Consider the following 19,603-nt stretch of genomic DNA (forward strand, 5'->3'; position numbering starts at 1 on the left):
TGACAGGTCTCACTGGATTCATTAGATGCCTCACATAACACGGGGGGGGTCAATAGATGAAGTGAAAGCAGCGCAACGAACCAACGTGTTGTGAGAATGCTCGTTAGCGGCACGTCTCAGTACATACCTTCTCCCAATGCACAATCTCCCAGGCACCGTTTCTCAGTACTGAAGGGGAAGAGAGAGGGGAACAAAGAGGAGGCAAGAATGAGATGCAATGCAATTCCATGCAATGTTATGCTTTTTAAAGCCCAATAAGCCCACAACAGGAACTATTTTTTCATACCTTGACATTCTTTTTTGTTGACAACGCTGTCTGCATTGTGGCGTTTCTAGAATAAAACAATAAAAGGGAATGATAATTATACAAATGTTAGAAGATGAACCTTAAGCCCCTACAACAGCACACTTAAAAAACAAACCTTATTTTGTTCATTAACTTGAAATTGAAGAATTGATAAATAAATGATTGTATGACCAACAAGTGGTTGTTTTTGTAAATATCACATACTTTGGCCTGCATGTGCATGTGTTTACTTTGATTTACAAGTGTCCCTGAATGCAGCGCGTCATGCAACTTGTTTCCGAGGAATTACGTGATGCACCTGAATGCACCATTTTAGGAAAAGCTGTAGCAGCATTGATAGCAGTTTGCTAATTTTGATCCTTGTTGAATAGAAGTGTCCATAATCTGACTGGAATCTTTCCATGGTGTCCCAACTCTAAAAGAACCATAAAAGCAACAATAAAGCCTAATTTTGAGGTGTGCCAGCAGGTTTTCACCGCTGGGGCCATGTGGGGATGAATTGGAACACCAGTATCAATGAAACCCTCAAGATAACACTCTTAATGCACAAAGTAATCTTTCAAACTTACATATTTATTGATATGATGCAAACATAGCAAGGAACAACTTACAATAGTGGCTTTTAGAGCCAGACACAGGCGAGGACAACCACCCTCATTAGCATAAAGGAACGGACAACTACAGCTCATTAGCATAAAGGTTACAGACACACAAAAGAGGGTGTTCCCAGTGGGCCTTACTATAGAAAGCGTATACATAATAACACACTTCCAATACACTATTGGGAGATTCTTTTTAAAGTGGTGGAAAATATTATAACACTATTATAACACCAGACCATTTTCAATTGTGAAATTATTCATTCATTCATTCATTTTCTACCGCTTATCCTCATGAGGGTCGTGGGGGATGCTTGGGCCTATCCCAGCTGTCTTCAGGTGAGAGGCGGGGTACACCCTGGACTGGTCAGTCACCAGCCAATCACAGGGCACATATAGACAAACAACCATTCACACTCACATTCATACCTATGGACAATTTGGAGTGGCCAATTAACCTAGCATGTTTTTGGAATGTGGGAGGAAACCGGAGTACCCGGAGAAAACCCACGCATGCACAAGGAGAACATGCAAACTCCACACAGAGATGGCCGAGGGTGGAATTGAACTCGGGTCTTCTAGGTGTGTGGCCTGCGTGCTAACCGCTTGCCGTGCAGCCTAAGAAATTATTGAAGAGAATGTTTTATTACTTACTCAATTTATTGAATTATTTGTGTAATTATTTCCTGACAAATGAATGTATTTCTATTTATTTGTATTTTGGTGGCTATTTCATGAAACTGCAGCACATTAAATGGCATGAAAATAAATAAATGAGTCAGGAGTTGGTGAGAGGGATCAATGACCCTATTGGTTGGACTGTAATATAAGCCACACCCACAACAATACAGTATCTTTTACTGAACTCTCACAGCTAACCGGCAAGTAGTTTGAATAGCTAAACAGGTTGTGTCCTCGTCCCAACAGTCCCAGTCGAGCCTTAAGTTCAAGTCAGCAGTCTTACTTGCCCTCTTGGCCCACTTGACCGCTAAGCAGTCACGCCATCAACAGTGCTGATGTTGGAGGTCTTGTCAAGTGGCATCCAGCAGCGACAGCGGAAACGTGTGCTGGCCCTGATAACAGAGGCGTGGATGCATCTTCTTATGCCCCCCCCCACCACCACCACCACAACATGATAAACTGTTTACTTGCTCCGATTTTGTCCAGTGCTAATTCAATTTAACAGCTAAATGGTTTTAAAAAGCTTCAAGGCGGTCGAGTGGTTAGCGCAAAGACCTCACAGCTAGGAGACCAGGGTTCAATTCCACCCTCGGCCATCTCTGTGTGGAGTTTGCATGTTCTCCCCGTGCATGCGTGGGTTTTCTCCGGGTACTCCGGTTTCCTCCCACATTCCAAAAACATGCTAGGTTAATTGGCCACTCCAAATTGTCCATAGGTATGAATGTGAGTGTGAATGGTTGTTTGTCTATATGTGCCCTGTGATTGGCTGGCCACCAGTCCAGCGAGTACCCGCCCGCCTCTCGACCGAAGACAGCTGGGATAGGCTCCAGCATGCCCGCGACTCTAGTGAGGATAAGCGGTACAAAAAATGAATGGCTGGATATTGACATAGTACCTCATTGGTACAATTAGACTAATAACTCTAAGTAGTAATGTCGCACGGTGGCCTCACAGCTAGGAAAACCGAGTTCGATTCCCTGCTCGGCATCTCTGTGTGGAGTTTGCATGTTCTCCCCGTGCATGCGTGGGTTGTGAGTGTGAATGGTTGTTTGTCTATATGTGCCCTGTGATTGGCTGGCCACCAGTCCAGGGTGTACCCCGCCTCTCGTCAGAAGACAGCTGGGATAGGCTCCAGCATACCCCCGCGACCCTCGTGAGGATAAGCGGCATAGAAAATGGATGGATGGATTATGTTCCGTTATGTTACTTAGGTTATAACACATGGTATGTTTGTTATTGGTCACATTACATCATGCATTATTGTTTATTATGTTGTGTTATATTTGATGTTGTGTTACATTTTATGTAACGTGATGCTACTTAAGCAATGTTACCTTTTTTTGTTATGTTATATGTTAACACAATATGTTAACGTGTTAACATACGTGTGTTATATGCTACTCACACTACAGTACATAATGTGTTGCGTTGTGTTACGCTACGCTATGTTAGTCCAGGGTGTACCCCGCCTCTCGCCCGAAGACAGCTGGGATAGGCTCCAGCACACCCAGCGACCCTCATGATGATAAGCGGTAGAAAATGGATGAATGAATGAATGGTTTTAAAAAATGGTCTCCACTAGAATCATGACTTGACATCTCAGCATCTTTTCCATCAGAAAGGATGGAAGTGGTGTCACGAGGGCTCAACCCTTTCAAGAAGATGCCGGGAAAAATTTCAGTCACATGAGAACGCTCATCCATCATCTCATGTGCAAAAGCTATTTCATCCGACCATTTTTCTCATCACTTCGAGTGCAAAACCGACCATGGAGTCACTCAAAACTAGTGTTCCGATTCACCCGGGATTGTTCACATTTTTTTTATTTCGATTCGTAGTTCAGATTCCTCATCTACCGACTGGAACAAATAGCCGCAAACACCAATGTAGAAGAGTCTGGCAAGCACCAACGAAGAAGAAGTGGCTATAATGTTTGGCTTAATGTCAGTTTCCAGTTTCGTGGTGTAGAAATAAAGTGCAAAATTATGAAATACAAATCATCCTTGGTTGTTTATGTTTCCATGGCAACCAACTAGCGCTCAAACTGTGCAGTGTCTCTCCTCCCCCCCAGTCTTGGATCAACGTCCCCGCCCTGTCAGGGCAACTTGTGAGGCACCAGCAGAGGGGAAACAGATGCGAGGGCTCAGATGACCTTCAGCTTCAAGAGTCATCATCAGAGTTACATTCCAGAGTTTTTTTTCCCTAAACAAGAGAACGGGGGCCGGGTTGGGCATGCAAGATCGAATCGGACGGAATAGACAGGGCTGTCCACCGGGACCTGAGCACCCGGGATCAGATAGCAGAGCCACTGCAATACAGTCTGATATGTTGATACACTGAAATGCCGCATTTCCAAAGTAAACACAGTCAATATTTACATTTATATTTTTGTGTTGCGGATGCTATGGATGCTAATGACCACGTTTGTGCACACAGTATATATAAAAGCAGCATATAGCGGTTAATTAGCTCCGCGAGTACACAGATGTGACCTCTGAAATCAGTGTGTGTTTGCATACACAAATCATGTACACAAACTATGAGGTCAAGTGACCATCAATGACATGAGTGAATTGGTTCCATAGTAGCTACAGTATCACACAAAAGTGGAGACAACGCTCTTATTTCAGAACGCATTGTATACAACAGGGATTTTCAACCACTGTGCCGCGGCACACTAGTGTACCTTGAGAAACCGTGAGGAATCATCCAATATCACTTTTTATAATTAACATTTATTAATCATCATTTGCAAATATTATGTCAATAGTATACATGGACCCAAATATTCCAATTGCATTTGGTTTATTTGCTCAAACGGAAAGAATTGAACAGGGATGGAATATTCCTTTAACCAATCCGATTGAGGTATCTTGTACCCGCTCGGAAAGTTGTCAGGGTGCGTTCTTCTTCGTGGTGTTTTTCTTCTTCTGTTATTTAGTATTGGCGGTTGGCAAGCAGCTTTGGTGTGCATTAGCGCCATCTGTGGAACAGAATCTAAACCCTTCTATACGCCATTCACAAGCAGTGAAGCAGTTTTATAAAAAAAAGAAAATATATATCTATATAAAACATGTCCTGAGTTTAATTATAAAATATTAGCAAGATTGAATGTGATCTTTTCCTGTTTAAATTGATCCTGGGTGCGTTCTTTCAGCGCATGCTCAGATATGACGTAACACGCAGATCCAGACGTTCTTCACTTTTAAAAATGGAGGCCAGCAATCGGCACTGGACTAAGCAAAGTTTGTTTTGGATTCAAAGTAAATTTCAAGACTGGACAGACGAAAAACTGTCAATACGGAGTTATTCCAACAAATGAAAGAAAAACTCGGGGAAGTCGATATCACGTGATGTTGATGTTTACGTTTTACTGGGCATGCCCCATTGACTATTCTGGTTGATTTTCACGGCGCATGTAGACAAGAGATTGGAATATTCTTTTCTATGGATACCATTGTTTCCTGAAAGGTCATTCGGAAAGAGAAAAAGTGGTGATGTAAAAACGTGGCTACTGTGGAGTGTCTGTGGTGTAAAGACTGGCAGAGCAATGTAATATTATATGTAATATAATATAATGTAATATTGGTCCGTGTGGCAACACCTAGCTTGTTCCTCCCATAGACTTATTGATGCACGTGTGAGGTCGTGGTGACATTTTGGAACATTTTTGGTTAGTGGTGTGCCACAAGATTTTTACAATGTAAAAAACGTGCAGTGGCTCAAAAAAGGTTGAAAAACACTGCTATAGAATATATTGTTATTATAATTTGTATATGATTCAAGTATTCAAGTATCTGATGACAAGCCCAAAAGGAGTAGGCTGAAGCAAAAGCTTCTAAATGCCTACCCCTTTTTGCAAGATATAATCATGTTCATGCCACAGATTTGTTTTCCCCTGTTATTATTATCATTGTAATATTATTATTGTTATTATCATTATCATCATTATTGTTATAATCTTTATCATTATTACCATTATTATTGTTATTATTATCACCATTATTATAATCATCATTAATATTACCATTTTCATCATTATAGTTGTAACAATGTTTTGATTTTTTTTGTTTTTAATTATTTAATTTTCCAGACTTCATTGCTTCTTGTAGACTGCTGTATCATTCCATCTGTTGTTTTCTGAAATCCGCAATATTTGTGCTTTTATTGTCAATTTATTAGCCCACTTTTTCCCCCTAAGTGTAACATTTACATATCATTTTCTGGATTTCATGTGTCTAATCTTGTGCATTAAAAAACAAGAACTTGAGACTGTGTCTGGGCTGCATGGTGGTGAGTGGTTAGCACGCAGACCTCACAGCTAGGAGACCTGGGTTCGATTCCACCCTCGGCCATCTCTGTGTGGAGTTTGCATGTTCTCCCCGTGCATGCGTGGGTTTTCTCCAGGTACTCCGGTTTCCTCCCACATTCCAAAAACATGCTAGGTTAATTGGCCACTCCAAATTGTCCATAGGTATGAATGTGAGTGTGAATGGTTGTTTGTCTATATGTGCCCTGTGATTGGCTGGCCACCAGTCCAGGGTGTTCCCCGCCTCTCGCCCCAAGACAGCTGGGCTAGGCTCCAGCACCCCCCGCGACCCTTGTGAGGATAAGCGGTAGAAAATGAATGAATGAATGAGACCGTGTCTGAACTGGTGACCAACCCAAACATCGGCTTCTTCATGTTAAGCCCTACCTTGAGGTTTTTAGATGTGCTTTTTAGTTTGTGTGTGTCTAGTCTTGTGCATTAAAAAGCAAGGTTTTAGGTCTGTGCTCAAACCGATGACCAGCCCGTCTTCACTTGCTGTGTCTAATCTGGGTTGTTTGTTTGCATTGTATTTTATTGTATTGTATTGTATTGTAATGGTTGTTGTATTTTGATGTATGTAGATAATGTTTTTAAATGAGTATTTTAAATCACCACCTTTCTTTGTTTCATCATCAACAACCAACTGTTGCAAACTCAATTTTTGAAGCAATGATATCTTGTTGTTCGTTATTACTATTTTGGTTGGGTTGATGTACTAAAACTATAAAAAAAGACCTATTATTATTATCATTTTCGACCCTTAGCATTGAGTTGTGGACTCCTATACAGCTTTGTAGATCTTCCAGAATCTGCACCTATTCCAGCTGTATTTCCTTGGCTTTCCAAATTGCTGTACTACAAGTAGAAGCTATTTGAAATTCATCATACCAGATCTTCAATGACCTCCTTGACAGCAGCTACCACGAGAATAAAAAGCAGCGGGACCAGCGTTGTCCAGCGACCAGTGGGAGACACGTCTGGGATTTGCTGGACAGAGGAGGAAAAAAAATATTAAAACAAAATAGACAAAATAGACCAAATAGCATAACAGAGATGGCACAAAAGATGTGTAAAAAGTAAGAAGACGGTATAAACGCTACAAATGCAAATAATTCAGTTAACATGCTCATGTTACCCAGTGATACTCGAAGTTGACATATTTCATAATCAAACGTAAACCAAGCTAGGCACCATAACAACAAGAGATGGTTTTGTTCAAGGTTGCAACATCCAGCACGCAGCTAATGAAGATTCACCGGCTGCTTTTCAAAAGGAGCAACTTCAAGGTTACGGAGGATGGAGGCCTTTTCCCTTCATCCGAGCTCTGGGAATAAAAGGTGTGGAATCATGCTAAAGCCGGCTTTCATCCCACCTGGGACACTGATTTTTGGAACTTTGAATCGCATTGCAATGATTGATGCTGGAGAAAACGCATCAATGACACAACAAGCGTCCTCCAAGCTGCAAAGATAGCCAGAAAAATATTGAAAATAAATATGTACATAGACAAAAAGGACTGTAAGTACAGTAATACATTGCAACTAATACATTTTCAACGTGACATAAAGTTTGTTGGGCCAGGAGGGAAATTGAGTTCCCTTTTAACGGAACATAGTATTACATGTATTATTCATAACTAAGGTAACATAACGTTTGTGTGTATGTGTGTGTGTCTTTATGAGAGTATATGCTAAGAAATTACAGACATGACCTTTGGAAACGGTGTCTAGGTCAACGTAAACAGTCCGCCGTTTGCATACTAATGGCAGCAAAGATGCAATTAAAGCGGTGAGGAGAAATGATTTGTAAAGACGGATAGCTTGTGCGTGCGCTTGATAGTATGCAAGTACTGCAGTATATCAGTAGAAGTTGTGTCATTCTTACCTGCAAAAGTGCAATGAAAAGGAAAAAGGCGTTGGCCGCCCTCCTGAATTGTGAGTAGAGGAATCTTGGAAGGAAGGTGATGACGTTGTACTTGGCCGTACTGGAAGGGAAGGAAGAAATATAAGAAGTTATTCCATTTATTTCATTGTAATATTCATATGTGGAAGTATATTTTTAGATATATCTATTTATATATAAATACATATATATACATATACATATATATATATATATATATATATATATATATATATATATATATATATATATATATATATATATATATATATATATATATATATATATATATATATATATATATATATATATATATATATATATATATATATATATATATATATATATATAATATAAATATTTATTATATTATTTATTATTATTATATAAATATATATTTATATATCTAAATATATAAATTATATATATAAATAACTTTTTATGTTTATATAAATGTATATGCTATATATATATAATATTTACATATATATTATATTACATATATTACATATAAATATAAAAAAGTATTTATATATAAATATATATTTATATAAACATTTTTTTGCTGAAATGGTCATTATTTGTTGTATAGAAGAGAGATCACATACATTCTACAAAATATATATACACACACACACATATGTATATATATATATACATACACATTAAACATTTCTATTTGTAATAATAAAAATGTATTTTCTTTTAATTAATAATATTTAATATTTAACATTTACTCTAATCATTTCTTAAAAATCATGAATTTGTTAATCACATTAATTAGCAATCATATATTATCATATTTAATAATATATTTTTATCATATTTCATATCAGATTTTCATTCATTCATTCCGTTTTTTCCTCACGAGGGTCTTGGGGGTGCTGGAGCCTATCCCAGCTGTCTTCGGGCGAGAGGAGGGGTACACCCTGGACTGGACGCCAGCCAATCACAGGGCACATATAGACAAACAACCATTCACACTCACATTCATACCTATGGACAATTTGGAGCGGCCAATTAACCTAGCATGTTTTTGGAATGTGGGAGGAAACCGGAGTACCCGGAGAAAACCCACGCATGCACGGGGAGAACATGCAAACTCCACACAGAGATGGCCGATGGTGGAATTGAACCCTGGTCTCCGAGCTGTGAGGTCTGCGCGCTAACCACTCGACCGCCTTGCCGGCCATATCAGATTTATTTATATTTTTATTTTACAAAACATGTAATGAAATGCATACCATAATAATACCATAATTCCATACTTTACTATAATAAAATAAATAAGAATACCAACAGGTTTTCATTTTTAAATATAAAGACACAATAATAATAGAACACAATAATAATAGAACACAGCCATCATTTTCTATGGTAAAAGGTTTTTGGTTGTAATTTTTGTGAGAACGTAGCAAAGTTTATCACATGTACAGGATATAAAATGAGTTGCAGTGGGAGTCAGAGAAATACTTTGAGTACAGCAACAACAAATAGTAAAGTAGTAAGTAGGTTTGGTGCTCTCAGCGAAATGAACATGAGTGGGAGTGGGACAGTGGAACACCACTCCAATGAAATAACACTAAAGTGTCTTGGCCAAAAACATACTTTCATTAGGAGTCTAAATCAACTTTCACTAAATGAGGAACTATTTTGCTCACCGTATTTCATTTTTGTGCTGGCTGGCCGACTCTTCTTAAAAGGCATTTTCAGCATCTTTCCGAGGCACGGAATGTTTTTGGATCAATTACATTGATTGGTCCTTTGCTCCGATGAAGCCTTTCAGGCACTTTAAGTAACAAGTGACTGCAGTGAGAATATGAGAATAGAGGCGGGTCCTTATGTTACGATAGAGAGAGATGCGTACTGAAAAATCAAGCCATGCTGGAGCCACCGTGCTTTTTAAACCAATCCATGCTGAGATTAGCATTATATATATATATATATATATATATATATATATATATATATATATATATATATATATATATATATATATATATATATAGTAAAGAGAAAAAGTATAATAATATTATATAAATTATTATTATTATTATATTAATTAATTAATATTAATTATAATATAATACAACAAATGATCTCTCTTCTACACAACAACAAATGAAATATTATTTTTAAGCAAAAAAGTATTATGTAAGGAGAAAAAGTATAATAATATTAATAATAATATAATATATATATATATAATATAATATATTAATATAAAAAAGTATTATGTAAGGAGAAAAAGTATAATATTATATAATATAAAAGTATAATATTATATAAAAGTATAATATTATATATAATTATTATATTAATTATAATATTAATGAATTATAATATTAATATTATTATGCTTGTATGCTTATATGCTTATTATGCTTATAATAATATTATATATAATTATTATATTAATTATAATATTAATATTATTATGCTTGTTCTCCTTACATAATACTTACATAATTTGTATTAATATATATAATAATATTATATATATTATTATATTATTATATAATATTAATATAATAATATGATACATATATTATATATATATATAGATAATAATATTATATATGTTATTATTATTATATTGATTAATTAGTATTAATTATAATATTAATATTATAATACTTTTTTGTATTAATATAATATATATATATATATATATTATATTATATTATTAATATTATTATACTTTTTCTCCTTAGATAATACTTTTTTGCTTTAAAAAAATTATATTTCATTTGTTGTACATTTTTTGTGAAATTATTATTTATTCTCATAATATTTTGAATTGATTATGGTAATATTCTAACTATTTGTTTTGTTTGTTTCTCATATTACTATTTTTTCCTATAATATTTAAGACATTACTCTTCATTCATTGCAACTGACATCACTCTTGTAATATTTTATTGCATTTTTATTCTTGTAAAATGATTGCTATTTTTGTCAAATTTCGCTGTAGTGGTTGATTTTCAGTACTCTCTTTATTAGTGTATCGTATATGCCCTTCATGTGGTGTGTGTACATTTAGGTAGACCGAGGACCTGGTTGATGTTGATATATGAAGGCTGGGGGACCAAGTTAAAAGGTGGGATGGTTGGAGGACGTATGCATGCCAGGCTACTGTAATGCTTTGTTTCCACACACACATATCGCAGCAGACTCCCAAGAGACTCTACCCACCAAGCCTTCTCCAAGGAGGGAGCATATTAACTGCGTTTTATCCAACTCAAATCTATCATTCAGGTTGCGTAGTCCAGGTAGAGTAGAAAGAATAAAAGCAGCAAAGAAAGCCTTGCTCAAACGACGACGGGATGTGATATCAGTCTGATAAAGAGTCCTGTCAAACATAAGGAGAGGTCAAAAAAAGTCCAAAACGACGGTGCTCTGTCTAATTCAGCAAATTCCTGTTTCTCTGCACTCAAGACAAGTCAGTTTGTCTTGAGTGCAATTGACTGTCACCGTTTGAGTCCCTCAAGGTACAATCTACACTAATGCAACTATAAATCAAATTGTTGGACTCCAAAAGGTAACTGTTTGTAGCTTTTTTACGGACAAAAAGATACTGATATATTATGGTATGGTACACGAACACTTTTTCAAGACATTGACTGAATATAGGTGAGGATAGAAAAATTAAAAAAAAATGTCCTGAAATGGCAAAGTTACACAAAAAGGCACACATTGGTTCCACAAGACCAAAAATGTCCAATTGTAAACCGTTGAAATGCATTTTGTATCCCATATTTATAACATGGGGCTGCACGGTGGACGAGTGGTTAGCGCGCAGACCTCGCAGCCAGGAGACCAGGGTTCAATTCCACCCTCGGCCATCTCTGTGTGCAGGTTGCATGTTCTCCCCCGTGCGGGTGGGTTTTCTCCGGGTACTCCGGTTTCCTCCCACATTCCAAAAACATGCTAGGTTAATTAGCCACTCCAAATTGTCCATAGGTATGAATGTGAGTGTGAATGGTTGTTTGTCTATACTGTATGTGCCCTGTGATTGGCTGGCCACCAGTCCAGGGTGTACCCCGCCTCTCGCCCGAAGACAGCTGGGATAGGCTCCAGCACCCCCGGCGACCCTCGTGAGGATAAGCAGTAGAAAATGAATAAATGAATGAATATTTATAACATAAACAATACAATCTTTTATGTCAAAATTGGGAAGTTGGACTATCTTTCAAGTTGTAATTTTTATATTTGGCCACCAGATGGTGCAACTTTTCCCCTCATATGAAGCATGCAGCAAACAGACCTGATGATGAGTGTGTGCCTGTGTATGTTTATGTGTGTAAAAAAGTGTTTTTGTATGCAGTTGATTGCATTTTGGATGCACAGTGATTAGTGGTTAGTGCGCAGGCCACACAGCTAGGACACCCGCGTTCGAATCCACCGTCGGCCATCTCTGTGTGGAGTTTACATGTTCTCATGCGTGTGTTTTCTCCGGGTACTCCGGTTTCCTCCCACATTCCAAAAACATGCTAGGTTAATTGGCCACTCCAAATTGTCCATAGGTATGAATGTGAGTGTGAATGGTTGTTTGTCTATATGTGCCCTGTGATTGGCTGGCGACCAGTCGGAAGACAGCTGGGAGAGGCTCCGAAAATGAATGAATATAATAATAACAATAATTTTACAGGCTGCACGGCGAGTGGTTAGCGCGCAGGCCGGGTTCAATTCCACCCTCGGCTATTGCATTTTCATCTTGCATTTTGGTATTTTTTTTTACTCCCATACCATCCGCCTTTTTCTCTCCTTTGTTTATCCCTTTCTGTGAAAAGTGAATTTCAATAAAGTAGGATTTCTTTTATAAATCAATATAATAATAATAATAAATTGATAAATCAAAAGATTCATAGCATAGAAAACCAATTTACAACCTTCTAAATGTGATTTTAACATTATTAGAGCTTTCTCGATATGAAATAACAAACATTATTTAAGACTAAATCATGCTTGTGTGTTGCAATAAATGTTCCCGACATGTGGACAGGAAGCGACATTCAAGTTAAGACTGTTGAGTATAGGTAACTATAACTATATATAGGTAACTATGGCAGAGCACTGACAAGGAACATACAGTACGCTTACATTTATGGCTTCTGACCTTCTTGCTTTACCGTATTGTTGAGTACTTACAGTATGAAATCCCTGCAATAAGGACATCTAAGCCTGACAGCGCTAATGCACAACGACTGCTCCGGTCTCTCCCTGGAGGTAGCGCAGAAATGGTGGGTGGCAAATCTGACTGATGCTTTAGCCTTTAAGCCGTGGCTTTATCAAGGCCATCTCTCAGTACTACTCTCATCTTGCCTAAAAGATCACTCAATGTGCAGTAGTATCTACTGGTACTCAATTCTAGCCTTGGATCTCATGGGGCAGCATTGTGGTGCTCATTACCGCTAACTTCCTCTTCTGACATGGAAAGGGAAAAAAGAATTGAAAACACAGAGCAGAGAATTATTTCCTGGCACTGTCCAAAAGGAATGAGGCACTTCCTTTATGTTTCCATTACAGCAAAGTGCGGCATACCACTGTAGCAATCTTTCAAATATTATACCAAGATTAAACTAATATTTATTCATTCATTCATTTTCTACCGCTTATCCTCATGATGGTTGCGGGGGTGCTGGAGCCTATCCCAGCTGTCTTCAGGTGAGAGGCGGGGTACACGCTGGACTGGTGGCCAGCCAATCACAGGGCACATATAGACAAACAACCATTCACACTCTCATTCATACCTATGGACAATTTGGAGTGGCAAAAAGTGCCAAAATGCAAGATGAAAATGCAATGGCCGAGGGTGGAATTGAACCCGGGTCTGCTAGGTGTGTGGCCTGCACACTAACCACTCGCTATGCGGCCTGTGAAATTATTGTTATTATTATATTCATTCATTTTCGGAGCCTGTCCCAGCTGTCTTCGGATTGGTCACCAGCCAATCCCAGGGCACATATAGACAAACAACCATTCACACTCACATTCATACCTATGGACAATTTGGAGTGACCAATTAACCTAGCATGTTTTTGGAATGTGGGAGGAAACCGGAGTACCCGGAGAAAACCCACGCATGCACGGGGAGAACATGCAAACTCCACACAGAGATGCCCAAAAGGAGAATCGAACCCAGGATTCCCGATTTGACTACATGGCCACCGTGCCCATACAACATTATGATAACAAATTAATTTATTGCATATTTGAAGCTGCTATATGTAGGAAATAATAGTCCTATAGATAATAGTCCTATATAAATTATAGATTGAACTCAGGTCTCCAAGCTGTGAGGTCTGCGCGCTAACCACTCGACCGCCGTGCAGCCCGCAAATTCAGTCAATATCAAAAATATTGTTGGTTTTGATATCATGCTTAGAGTAAAGCTTGATATTTGTATAATATCGATACCCAGCCCTACATGAAGCACGTATAACATGTACGAGTTGCATGACGGAGGCTGAGTGGCATGTACTACATGTACTACATGTACTACATGGGTGTCATGAATCACAGTATCTTGTAAATCCTCTGATTTCCCTATGCCCTCTACGTGCTCAACAAATTTCCCCAAAATTGCTAGCACGTGGTGGCAACACATATGTCAGGATATAACTCCGGCTTAACATAGTGAAAAAAGTTCTACTCCTATTCTGTGTGGAAGTGGTACATTTTTGGCTTCTTAGTTTGTCCTTATTCCCCTCTATTTGAAGCCCTTTCTTAAATGAATGCTTAAAGCGGCAGGCGTCTTTTACATTAAGTACGTATTGCATTTTGATGTCACCAGGCTGGGAAATAATCAGCGCCCTGTCTCCACCATAACCAACAAGCCCATCAAAATCATCCACTTTTCATACTCTTCCTTGTCTCTCACCAAACGCAGGCATCATTATCATCACCACTGCTGCTCTATATGCTAGTAGAAGTATATTTCCAGCAGTGCGTTCTCCCGCGGCTGTGGCTACGTCTACATTTTTTTTTTAATTCCCCCTACGACGCCCTCATCATAGCGGTGGTTTGACCACCTGTGCTAGACGAGACGCACAGGTGGATTTTCCCTTCCTGCAACCCACAACACAGTGACGCTCGCTGGGCTGTACACCCCGTACTCTGGGGGGGCTGCTGCAAAAAAGTTTGGGAACCATTGCCACATAAAGTGCCATGGAAGGCCTATTAATTATTAGTAATAGTAGTAGTAGTAATAGATCATGATGAAGGTGTTTATAATGGTAATGGTAATGGTTTTATTTCATTTGAACATGCATCAGATTACAATTGAATGCATCACATAATCAGTTCCCAGTTCCACATGTCCAAAAGGAGTAGAAAGAAGCAAAGCTTATTAAATCCTACCCCTCCATCTGGTACTTTTACAATCAGTAACTGTTACATTTGTTCACTTCCTGCTTTCCATAATACAGTTTAAGTTTTTTTTCTGTTTTTTTTTTAATAATGTACCTCATACCGAAGTACTCGGTGATATGAGCATCCAATGCCATAATGGGTACCATAGTGCATGTCAATATAGTGATATATATAGCACATCATGACTGGTTCAAGACTCTTCATCCTTGTATTTAGCAAACATCAACTGCTTGTATTGTTTCTTGAATTGGCTCATCGTTGTGCATTGTTTGATTTCCTTACTCAATCCATTCCATAGTTTGATTCCACATACTGAAATGCTATGGCTAGCATAACGTAGTCCTAGCATAGAAGTGTTTCAAATGTACTTCTTCCCTGAGATCATATTTCTCCTCTCTTGTAGAGAAGTATTGGATGACATTTTTAGCTCATTGCTTATTTTTAGCCTTATGCATTATTTTAGCTGTTTGAAGATGAACTATATCAGCAAGTTGAAGTATTTGTGATAAGGAGTTAGTATGTTCTCTGTAGGCGGCATTATGAATTATCCTTACTGACCTTTTTTGCAGTACATTTAGCCAGTGAAGATTGCTTTTATAGTTATTAGCCCATATTTCCACACAATAAGTAAGATATGGTAGAACCAGAGAGCAATAAAGAGTGTGGAGTGATTTCTGATTGAGAACAAATTTTGCTTTGTTCAATATTGAAATATTTCTGGCCACCTTATGTTGTATATTTGTAATATGAGGTTTCCAGCTCATATTTTCATCTATTGTGATCCCCAGATGAAAATGATTGGATTTGTGCTCAATCGACTTATTTGGTTAAATGAACGTTAAATAAAATAGAAACACAACCACCTGACAAAAAACATTGAACAAAAAAAAGAGAGTAAATTGTCAGTAACAAAATGAGCAAATTGTGTTGGAAACACGAGTGCATCCTTGTCCACCTGATCCAAGGTAAACACAGCTGCACACACAAACACCTTGTGACAGTGACCAACTGGTTGGACCAGTTCGCTTTGGAAGTGTTCCCATAGCATCCAGTGTGTGGCAAATGGCATGCTGACTTGCCAGTTTACATGCACTCCGTAACAGTAGGGTGTCGTGATAACAAGTACAAATCATTTATTGAAGGGTTAGCGCGTGATAGTTCATGCGGGTCACGTGCTGGTGTCCATATTTGCTTCTTCATGCTCCCTTTGTATTTTATTATGGGTGTTTCACGGACAACGACAACTTCAAAACAACATATTAAACCCATTGCTGCACGCTTTTTTAATGTTCTATGCATGCTTGCTTTTCAGTTTCATGTTCTGTGTGTGTGTAAGCACATGTAGAACTCGTGCAGCTAGAATGCCAACAGTAATATTCCTTGACAGAGACCTGACCTGACACTTTTGACCTTTAATGCTAAAAGCAGCGCCATCCTCCGAGAGGCAGAGACGATCGCGGTGGAGAAGTGCTGACTTTACGAAGTAGCATCTTCAATCTCAACATTTCATTGAAATTAAATAGCCGCCCTTCAAGTACATTCTGTTATTTCAGCTAACCAGTCGGGAAAAGTATAGAACTCCGCATTTGTGGCGCCCCCTATAGGTTGCACTCAATATCACTAGCATACATGTAATAGAATTATCCTAGTTTTATCGTGATTAGATAAAAGGTCAGTGAGTTACTGTCCAGCCCGTGTCCTGCAAAGACATTGTGCTTGATGGCGGCCATGTTTTTCAACCAATCTTGCTGATATCAGATCCGTAAGGGTGTTTACCAAATTTGGTGGTAACTGAGCTAAGTGTCGGAAAAAATAATAGCCCGGTCTACACGGTGGGGTTGTTTGATGCTTGCTTCGACAGATTCTTACCTGACCCGATTGCTGCAAAACTTTGTAAACTGCGGCTGGTTAAGGTATATCAGTCGGGCATCTTCCTGGTCTGCTAGAGATGTCTTTTCTGACGTGTCCTCCGTCTTTTCATAACCTAAAAGGATGAGGAAAAAATGACAATTTAGAAAAACAGTATACAGGTATAAAGCAGAAAAGGTACAAAGTAGACAACACTAGTTTGTATGGACCAAATTCATATATGCTGCACTCATAATGTTGGTGTTGGTGTCGATACGGTGCATGGGCCAAGTATCTGGACATAAATGAAGCCCGGATGGGTAGTGAGTGCCGCTTCCCACCAGGTTCAACAGAGTGGGATGCAGGCAGCTACGAAAACCAAAAGAGTCTCAGTGGCGTTGGCAAAAAACATGAACAATCGTGTTTTTGTTCCCACTAGCAAACATTTTCATTTGAGGTGGAAAAAGGGCCCAAAGAAATCACAGAGGGACACCTGAGCCAGGTCTACAACTCCAGGATATTTACCTAACAAAAAATGGAAAAACAAAAAAAATGACTGCAAAATGTAAAACCTTTGCAAACGGTTTTGGGGAGGTGAGTTAAATTAGTGACATTAAATGAAATCATACTTTACTACAAAACAGCGGTTTAATATCGTTTCGGCGATATATCGCGATACTTCGTTCCACGATACTGTATCAATATTAAAAAGTAATGGTAATGGTTTTATTTCATTTGAACATGCATCAGATTACAATTGAATGCATCACATAATCAGTTCACAGTTCCACATGTCCAAAAGGAGTAGGAAGAAGCAAAGCTTATTAAATCCTACCCCTCCATCTGGTACTTTTACAATCACTAACTGTTACATTTGTTCACTTCCTGCTTTCCATAATACAGTTTAAGGTTGTTTTTTTGTTTTTTTAAATAATGCACCTCGTACTGAAGTATATGTGATATGACCATACAATGACATAATGAAAAGTATGATATGGATATTTTTAGGCATTTATCATAGACTGTATAGTGTAGTGTCACCCAAAATCAGGTGGGATAAGCTCCAGCTTACCTGTAACTATAATGAGGACATGTAGTACAGAAAATGGATTTTTAATTTATGGATCACATTTTTAACTTATCTTTTATACATTTTAATAAATTTTTGTTTTTGTGTTACTACCCCAACCTCCCATAAGTGGGTCAAAAATGACCCGGTCAGGTTGTTTTCTTGAAATATCTTTGTAATGAAAAATTGTTATCATTTCTTATTCCAGGTATTCCTCAAAAATCATATTTTTGATATCATGCCATTGACATTTTTAACTTACCTTTATGCAACACACAATGGATCCTCACATTTTCTATTGTTGTATGGAGTCATTTACTTTTTCAAAGATGGTAAAAAAATGAAGATGTTTCGAACATGAAATCATTCTTGTGTGGTCTTAAATATAATACTAAATATCATACAAGTGATTATTCCTAACCAAAATGGCAAAATTGTCATAAAAAGGCATTGATTCTAGTATGGGTGATTTTTGAGCCACTTATGGAAGAGTGGAGGGTCCAGTCACTCGTGCATCTAAGGGTTAAATATTAGTATAGGTTTGACCAATTCTATTTCCATGACGTCTTACGAGGAAAATATTTGCGCAATCCAAACGAATGAAAGGTCAAACAGCCTTCTGGAAAGTATTGTTCTGGAATCCCACCTCCTCCTATATGCTGGTGGTGTCAGGTGATCCAAGGACAAGGACAGGCCCAGCTTAGCTTCCACAAGCGCACAAAGAAACGTGCACATAAGTTTCAAACGGAAGGAGAGAACCCATCCGAGACGTGTCACTCTTGCCTCTCTGATCCTGACTAACTCTCGCCTTACCGCTTTCACTTTCTCTCCGGCGTTACACAAACCCTGAATCTTACTTTACACCTCTTGTTATTTTAATGATCCTCTCAGCTGCACTGAAGAGGATTTAGCCAGGAGTGACAGGCAGGCGCTCCACCATCTTCGCCCTGCATGTGCTTCAGGGGCTAAAAATAGCCCCCCCCCCCCCCCTCGTAGTCATCTGGTCACTAGGGGATACACGGGTCGGCTATACAGCTTCGTTACGCAAGAGCCCACCCAGACGTCAGTTCAGCGCAGGTGATTTATTGGATTAGCGTGGTGACAAAAGGACTGGGACGGTCATACTTGGCGGGGGGGGGGGGGGGGGGGGGGCTGCACTGTATGTGTGATGTAGCTTTAAATGTCTCACGCACTGTTACTATATGAATAAACTAGAACAGCCGAGGTTGTGCACCACAATCAAACATTATTGAATAGACACATTTGTGTACTAGTAAAGTGTTTTTAATCCAGAATAAAATGCTCAATGGTCAAACAATAATTTGTGAAGCAAAGGTGAGAAAAATCCACAGAGAAATGGAAGCGCTAGATTTTGTAGCTTGTGCAAAATCAGCACTCGGTATTGGATCTAATGGGTGGTGTTTCATTGTGACCACTTCAAATTGTCACAGCAATGTGATTCACTCACCTGTGCCATCATTTGATTTGCTGCCGCTAATAAAATACTTGTTTAG

The 19,603-nt window shown here is 38.4% G+C and overlaps 1 protein-coding gene across 6 annotated transcripts in view; it reads right to left on the reverse strand.

Moving 5' to 3' along the window:
* atp8a1 (ATPase phospholipid transporting 8A1) overlaps window positions 1-19,603 on the reverse strand; it is a 142,035-nt gene that overhangs the window by 107,472 nt on the left and 14,960 nt on the right. For all 6 annotated transcript variants that reach the window (XR_009130231.1, XR_009130230.1, XR_009130232.1 and 3 more), the window contains exons 2-6: window positions 17,042-17,156; window positions 7,781-7,880; window positions 6,785-6,883; window positions 287-332; window positions 128-168 (exon numbers count right to left, since the gene is read on the reverse strand). Coding sequence is in view for 3 of the 6 variants with exons in the window: in XM_058076633.1 (XP_057932616.1) it covers window positions 128-168; window positions 287-332; window positions 6,785-6,883; window positions 7,781-7,880; window positions 17,042-17,156 (401 nt within the window). In the remaining 3 variants the exon portion in view is untranslated. The remainder of the gene's footprint in view (window positions 1-127; window positions 169-286; window positions 333-6,784; window positions 6,884-7,780; window positions 7,881-17,041; window positions 17,157-19,603) is intronic.

This window comes from Doryrhamphus excisus, chromosome 6, assembly GCF_030265055.1.
Source record: "Doryrhamphus excisus isolate RoL2022-K1 chromosome 6, RoL_Dexc_1.0, whole genome shotgun sequence".
Lineage (NCBI taxonomy): Eukaryota > Metazoa > Chordata > Actinopteri > Syngnathiformes > Syngnathidae > Doryrhamphus > Doryrhamphus excisus.